Consider the following 7836-nt stretch of genomic DNA (forward strand, 5'->3'; position numbering starts at 1 on the left):
GTGAGAGCCTGTAGAGGTGGTGCGCTCTGGAGCGGGGGAGGCGTAGCAGGGATGGGGAGCTTTGGAAATCACGAATGGCTGCTGCAGCAGCAGCTGCAGCTGCAAAGGCAAGACGACTTAATTCCCTCCATCTGCCCATCGCTTCGCTAGCCCATTTTAATGGCGACTCTTTTTCTTTTCTCCTTTAGGTTTCTCTTCCCTCCCCTCCCTCCCGCAAATATTTAATAAAGAAGAAATGTAAATAATAATAAAGGCAGGAAAGGTATTAAGGCCTCCCTCTCATCTGCTAATTACCATGAAGCCACATACGGCATCTGTTTATCACCTGGTTCTTGGTGCCCTTTGAAGCCCCTCTGCTTCATGGTTGAGGGAGACTAACAAATGGCCAAGGAACAGGAGGAGGGGGGAAAATGTTTTTTTTAACGCTTTCTCTTGCTTTCTCTCTACCAGAGCACCGATATTGCCAGGGGCTTTGAAAGAGGATTGGAGCCAGAAAAGATCATCGGAGCCACAGACTCCTGCGGAGATTTGATGTTCCTAATGAAATGGTAAGTGTGCTTTTTCAAACATATTAAAAAATGACCCTGCTATCTGGGTTTTTTCTTTTCATTTCCTCTTCTGACTGTTCCTTCTGGAAACAGCCAGTAAATTAAGAGTCTTGGGTGAGATGCCTTGGTAAAATGGCCCAGGGGCAGTCTGTTCCTTGGGCTTTGTTCTCCCGCAAGTGGGTGTTAAAAGCCTCTGCATGGTCACTGCAGTCCACCCTGAGCTTGTGTATATCGCTCTGCAAGAACAGAAATCCACGAACAGAAACCCATGCTTGTCTCCTGATCCTCTGCATATCCCCCAAATGCAGAGGGAGCACAGGAAATCCTTCTGGAAAGGTTTTGACTTGCCTCTTGTTTTTGCTCCTGGGCTTATCTCAGCTGGAAGCCTCTCTGTGGGTAGAGAGAGAGAGAGAGAGAGAGAGAAAGAAAGGAGAGTTGCCTGTGCTGCATATGCAGCAGCTGCCCCTCCCCCCCACCAGCGAAGACAAAGAGCTGTGAGCCTGGCTTATCTGCCTGGCAGAGGTTATAGCACAGCTGTGTTCCAGGGAACTGTCCTTTGCTCCCCAATCTCTCTCTCTCTCCCCCTCCCCAGCCCCACCAGGTTTCTATTTTGGGAGAGCAGGTAGTCCCCCCAGCAGTGCAGCCGAGAAAATCAGCTCTTGTCTTCCATTCCTTTCTCTGAAGCTGACGGCCAGGTTGAGATGGATGGTGCTGCTCCTTGCAAGGCAAGGGGGGGGGGGCAGTTGTGCCCAGCTCTTTGGAGGAAGGCTTAGAAGGAACAAAACCCAGGGACACAAAGAAGACTTGGTGACTTCATACCATCCTGGTTCATTTACTGTGTGATCAAATGCCATGGGTGGTAAATGAATAGCACGGGGGGTGGGATATTCCGTTCAGAGAAATACTCTTCCATACCCCGTAGTGGATATAATCCCTAACTGGAGAACCTCATCTGTAGCATATCACATGTGTTACAGTTGCTGTTTAACTATGGTTGTGTATGAGTCTCATGGTAGCTTGGTCCCAAGCAGCGCATCAAAGGAAGGCTTGGTGTGTGCAATGATTGCTCGCCTCTGAATATCCAGGCATGTCATTTCCAGCTACCCTGCCTGAATTCTGAGGGGAAAGAAGTCTTCTGTTCAGTGAGACTAACACTCTGCAGATTAGCTCAGTCATATTTTATACACTGTTTTGAATGTGGAAGGTTCTTTCCCGTATTTACTGTAATTCTCATCATCCTGTGAGATAGGTTGCTGCTATTGGTGGTTTACAAATGGGAGCTGAGGCTAAGAGAATGTGGCTTGTCCAGGGCTTTGATCTGAACCCAGGGCTTGTAGATCCTCAAATAAATTGTCCCTGGGACCACACTTACTCTCAGCTTGGTAAATTAACCAATGCAAAACATTCTCATATTCTAAACAGTAGTAGGAGTAATCCCTATTGTAAAATGTTGTAAAAACAGATAAGTGAGGTTTAACTAGACTAATTTTAATTACTCTGAACTGTGCATTAGATCATTTTTTAATCTTACCTTTGCAACTGACATCACTATATGCTCATTAAAAAAGTAATAGCTGTCTGGCCTTTTAGCTAATTTATTGAATTAAAGCTGCAATCCTGTGCCCATTTACTTGGGAGTAAGCCCCATGAAACTTAAAGGTTCTATTTTGAGGATCTTTATGGAAAGGGCAACCACTTACAGTTTAATAAATAATACCTTCTGTTCATTGTTCTACGTCAAGGCCATCTTTTAACATATTCTTTTCCATCAGATGTAGAAATATAGACTATTCTGCTTAATTTTTTTTTAAAGGAGCACAGTCAGAGCCAACCACTGCTTTAGGATCTTGGTTTAAAAAGAAGTATTTGCACTGACTTCCAGTGAGCACTATCAAGTACAATTACAGATGATGATGGTGATGAAAGCTTTTACTTTGCAGAGTGTGTCTGCTAATGTTGGGAACAAGCTTGGAAGGAAAAAGCCATCTTTAAATGGATTGTATCAAATTTGGTGCAGAATGGTGCCAGCAGGGCTGTGAAGTCTCCACAATGGCAGACTGTTGAAGAGTTTTTGTCCTGGAGTGTTTGCTTGTCATACTCCCTCATTTTATGTGTGTGTGGATGGATGGAAGTTAATTTAGGATGAAATCTTTGGTTGATTGATTCATTGCACCAATTAATTCATTAATGCTTGCAGCCCTGATCTGTGCTAGGTTGCCTGTACTGATAATTATTGTAGGCTATAGTGTCTGGCAGTAAATGCTGTTGGGTAAGTACCTAGGTCAGTGGACTGTCTCCGTTGTGTGTGAAACTGAAAGCCAGACAAAGCCAATGTGCCGAATGAGGCTTTGTCTGCATTATGAGTTTACCCCATGTCAGCAGCTTTTGTAATGGCTTTTATTGAAGGTGCAAGAATTGGTGTAGGTACCCCCAGAAGCTCTTAAGCTTAAAACAAGGCATCAAAAATGTGTGCAGAGGGACATCCAGGATAACCCCCTTCTGTTCTCCTGATATTAGTATGTTGGCTAAGCTGGTTTGTCCTCCTACATTCCCTTACCTGGCTGCCTTTTGTCTTTGCCTATCCCAGTTTTGGCAAGCTTATATTTCATCTAGTTTGTTGAGTTAGCTTTGTTTGTGCAGTTGCACATTTCTCTGTGTGATTTCTTCATCAGTTGTATGCATTTGCAGTTCCCCAAGCGGCTTGGGACCTCGATATTTGAGGGAACGCCTCTCCCTATATATGCCTGCCCAAGGACTGAGATCTGTTGGAGGGGCCCTCTTCTGCGTCCCACCAGTATGAGAGATACACTATGGTGGGATGTGGGAGAGAGCCTTCTCTGCTGCGGCACCCTGGTTGTGGAATGTCTTCCCCTTCGAGGCCCGATTGGCGCAGACATTGGTCTCGTTTTGGCGCCAAGTAAAAACATGGCTTTTTACCAAAGCCTTTGAAGGCTAAATGCATCCCCTAACACATTGTTTATACTGTTTAAATTGATTTTATCTGTACGCTGCCCTGAGACCTTAATGATATAGGACGGGATGGAAATGTTTTAATAAAATAAAACAATACAAAATAAAAAAATATGATGCAGACTGTGAGGGGTGGGGAAAGATGCACCCCCCCCCCCATATCCTGTAAAGAAAGAAAGTAACTCCTAACAAAGTCTGGGGATAGCCTTTTGGGGTACTGCATTGTACACCCTGGGTTTGCTTATACTGCCTCAACATTTTTAAAAGTAGGCCCATTATGAATGTCCAGTCCCTATGAATGCAGTGTAAGTTGCTCTGCTGTTGACATACTGTAGTGTGGACAAGCGCAGGAGCCAAACTCTGTGCTGCCAGAGATCCAGGAAACCTGGACTTGGCCCCTGTCATGTGAGATGGGGAAAGGAGAAAAGCACAAAAAGCTCCCTCCCATCTCGTCTGAAACTAGGGCTGTCATTCCGTTAAAGAACCCTTTATTGATTAATTATATGACTTTTAGTTGATTTATTCCATTTGGTTATGGGTAAAAATAGTTCTGAAGCAAGACAGCATGTTCCTTTGTTTTTTAGATGGGGTGTGTGTGTATGTGTGTATGTAGGAGGCATCACCTTAGAAGAGTATTCCCTTCTGTGTACGAGAAAAGGGGGAATGCCTCTTCTAAGGTAACACTTGCCATCTGCAGTTTTTCTAATATTTGCATTAAAAATAATAATTCAAAAAGAATCTACTGCTTGATTAATCAGATGCACACTTTTAGTCAAAAGATTTTAAAAATTGTTTGAACTGATTTACTGAGTAAACATTGCAGTCCTACTTGAAACTGCATGGTTCCTGGAAAGACTGACGGGGTGGTACCTCTCTGTGCTCCTCTTCTGCCTTTTTGCTGTCCAACTTTAATCCTAAAGTCCATTTCATGGATGGGGGGAGCTGCAGAGAAAAAGGCATGTGTGGACTGCACTTCATTAGTCAGAGCATGAGAGTGAGAAATTAGGTTCCTTTCTAAGAATGAATAGCAGTTAAAATGCCAGTGATATTCCAGTAGTTTCAGTTTTAGCAACTGGAAGCACCCTTGCCACATTGAGTCACCTGAGAAATGCCAACCTGGCCCTCGAGTTGCTACTATAGAGGGCAAAGGGCAACAATGGCAAAAAGAAGTGCTGGAGGCATCCCTCCTCAAAGGGGTCCTCCAATAAAACCGAATGGCTGACCAGAGCAGTAGTACCTTTTATTTCCAGTGGGGTTCAAAACTTGCAGTAGCTGCCTTCCTTCCTGGTTCCGGGCTAATGGACAACTTAAATGTATATTTTCACCTCCTCTGATCATGCTGCTTTCTTCAGTCAGCTTATATGAGCCTCAACTGTCATCTCTCTTCAGCCCAACCCATCAGGTAGAATGTCTCTGCTTGATCAACTAGTGACCAGTCCTCCTTTTGTTGTTCTTGCTTGCCTCTTCAGGAAAGACACGGATGAGGCTGACCTGGTTCTAGCGAAAGAAGCCAATGTGAAGTGCCCTCAAATTGTGATAGCGTTTTATGAAGAGAGACTGACCTGGCATGCGTACCCAGAAGACGCCGAAAACAAAGAACGGGAAGCAGTGAAAAGCTAAAGTGGCCAGGGTCCTCCGTCCATCCATAGTTGTACATATCTGCCCTCCCTTCCCCTCCGTCCAAATGCATCCATGAAAATGTGCTTATTACTGTGCTCGACAAGAGAAACGTTGGTATTGGTTGGTTTAGTCATAACATAAATGGTGTGAGTTGTGTTCAGTTTCACTCCAAGAGATTGACATGCTGTGTGTGTTCCTCTCTCCCCTTATCTCAGAATCCCCAAAATGGTTCTGGGTTTGAAAGTCCTCTTAGAGCCTCCAGGCCTTTCCTTCCTGGCTTGGCTGTTCAGTTCTGTATCTTCTGCTTCATCATGTTGTGTGTAGAGGGTTGTTGTCTCCCATTGCTCTAGAGGGCTGTTATAACAGTGATGGAAGCTGCCTGCATTCAGGGAAGACCCATCCTACTCAGCACGTGCTTTGGATTCTGAGATTGCCCAAATAACAGTCAAACCAGGGCTACATAGGGGCTCTTTCTAGTTGTTTTAAGAATGGCTGACATTGTGATGGAATTGGATTCCAGGATGCTGGATAGCAGTTCTCATCCTGGTTCCCAGTGCCAACTTCACTTGCATCAGCCCCATTCATTCCTGCTCAACTGTCTTCTTTCCTAGCTGCAGGGCAGGAACAGGTAAATCTGAGAAGGGAACAAACCAGCAGAGACGAATTAGCTGGCAAGAACAGCACCCCCCCTTCCAACCTGACCTTTCATGCAGTCAAATCTAGTATCCTTCCACCCTCTCCCCTTTTATTTTTCTTACCTTGCATTAACAGCGTGTTACATAGATACGTAGCCCAGCCAAGTTTTGTGCCATATTTGAGATCCTTCTCTGTCACTGGCTGCCTGCCCCCCCGCTGCCAAAAATTGTGCTTCCAAAATTTGGTTTGTTTCTAGGCTCTTTCACCATTTGGATGAGTCCCTTAGGTGCTTCTTTGCATGCAGCAGGCTTCCCCAGCATAACCACCTGTTTTAAAGAGATATTTCTGGGATCTTGGCCTACTCTTATTTCCATGAGAAGCCATTTATTCCATTTTAAAGGAAAACAACTGCCTGAGCATATTTTGTGTGCAAGCACCTGGCTGTGCCTGGTTGTACATAGCACACTAGAAGCAACTCAGAATATGCACGGGCTGTCCCAAAGTGGCATTTTTATTTTCTTTGGCTGGCACCTGAAACGTATACCATTTCTCTGCCCCAGCAGTGTGGCAGTTTAATGATTCCATGTTTAGGGTGTTGGGGCTGTTAACAATAGGGAGTCATTTCAGCAGTTGCTTTCCCTCTTGTTCCATGTGGTGAGGGGCTGGAGGACCAAGTCACAGAAAGCTGGTAGTGGAATTCCCCTTGGTAGTGCCCTTTTCCCATGACTATAGCCCATGCATGTTTTTTTTCACATGGAATGTCTGTATTATGTAGTATAGCTGGGACTTCAGGGTCCTTCAGAATATGATGCTCGCTAACATTTTCATCTTCGCTCTCCCTCCTTGCAGAGAGACTGTGCTGCATCCCTTGACGATAAAAGGCAAAGCTGACAGTATTAACATTGATCGGTACTGGCCTCTCACCAGCTGAGTTTTTGGGTGCCTGAGGGCCATTAAGGGTCATGCGTGCTGGTAATAGACTTGATGGGAGCCTGCTAAAGGATCAATTTTGAAGTGAGCCAGACTTCTTTTAGTGTGGAATTGAAATGTCACTAGTCCTTGCATTTCCTTCAAATCTCCTTTCAGGGTCTGGGGCTTAGCTCTTTTCCCCCAGCCCTCCCCTCACCCCCACCCTGCTCTCCCAGCCATATTCTTGCTTTTTTATATAGGGTGAGGAGGGTGAGGGATGTTCCCACTAGTGCTTGATAGCAAATCCCTGTTTGGTGCTACTGCTTGCTTCAGTTTTGCATTGTGAACTTCTGCTTTCTCCGTTTTCCTACAGCAGACAATCGAGGGGTGGTTCTTCATCTTTCTGTTCTATGCCTCTGTTGTTCTAAGCCCTGTCAGAAATTGCTACTTGTATGTGGTTTGGATGTGGCGTGGTAACATGAGTTTGTGCTACCACTAGTGACTCCTATGTCATCAGTGGACTTTCTTGTTTCCAGCACGGTTAACTTTTGTTAAATGCCCAGTGCAAGAGTCACTTTTTCAGAATTCCTCCGGCTCAATTGCTGGATGTAGTCATGACAACCATATTGGGACAAAAAGCCATTTATAAAAGGGAAGGGTGTTTTTGGACAGGTCCCTAAAATGACTCCTGGCACCTAGTTCAGGAAGCCTGTATTACATCCCCTTTCAGAGGACTTCTGACCCCAGGACTGGTGCAACCTCTGCGGCTTTGCTAAGCAGGCTTTGCAGCTTGCTATGACTGAATAGGCCAGCATCTACTGGAGCCTTCCCCAACCTGGTGCCCTCCGGATGTGTTGGACTCCACTCCCAGCATCCTCCAGCTAGCACAGCTTGGAGTCCAACACATCTGGAGGGCACCAGGTTGGGGAAGGCTGTTCTACTGTCTGCTTCCCTAACGCGCAAGGAGAGCATGCCAGTACCTATTGGTGCTTGTGGGGTTGGTGAGCTAAAATTCATTGGTGACAGCATAGGCATTTTCTCTGCCTCCTTATTTGATGAAAGGTGTTCTGCAGGAGGGAATGAGTTGGTGAGAAAGAGCATTAGCAGGCAGATATGTTTTAATGTTTCTGTTCTGGAGTCCTTACTTGGCATG

General features: G+C 45.3%; 1 protein-coding gene across 5 annotated transcripts in view; it reads left to right on the plus strand.

Moving 5' to 3' along the window:
• Window positions 1-7506, plus strand: part of CBX5 (chromobox 5) — a 57880-nt gene extending 50374 nt beyond the window's left edge. The window contains exons 4-6 of one of the 5 annotated variants that reach the window (XM_084836709.1): window positions 451-548; window positions 4988-5169; window positions 6624-6794. In XM_084836709.1, coding sequence (XP_084692835.1) covers window positions 451-548; window positions 4988-5138 — 249 coding nt within the window. In that variant the 3' untranslated portion in view covers window positions 5139-5169; window positions 6624-6794. Of the gene's footprint in view, window positions 1-450; window positions 549-4987 lie in introns of all 5 variants that reach the window. The other 4 variants (XM_084836712.1, XM_084836711.1, XM_084836707.1 and 1 more) reach the window with 4 other exon arrangements.
• Window positions 7507-7836: the final 330 nt, after the last annotated feature.

This window comes from Heloderma suspectum, chromosome 2 (genome assembly GCF_057233095.1).
Source record: "Heloderma suspectum isolate Gila_16-S chromosome 2, 16-S_ref, whole genome shotgun sequence".
NCBI lineage: Eukaryota > Metazoa > Chordata > Lepidosauria > Squamata > Helodermatidae > Heloderma > Heloderma suspectum.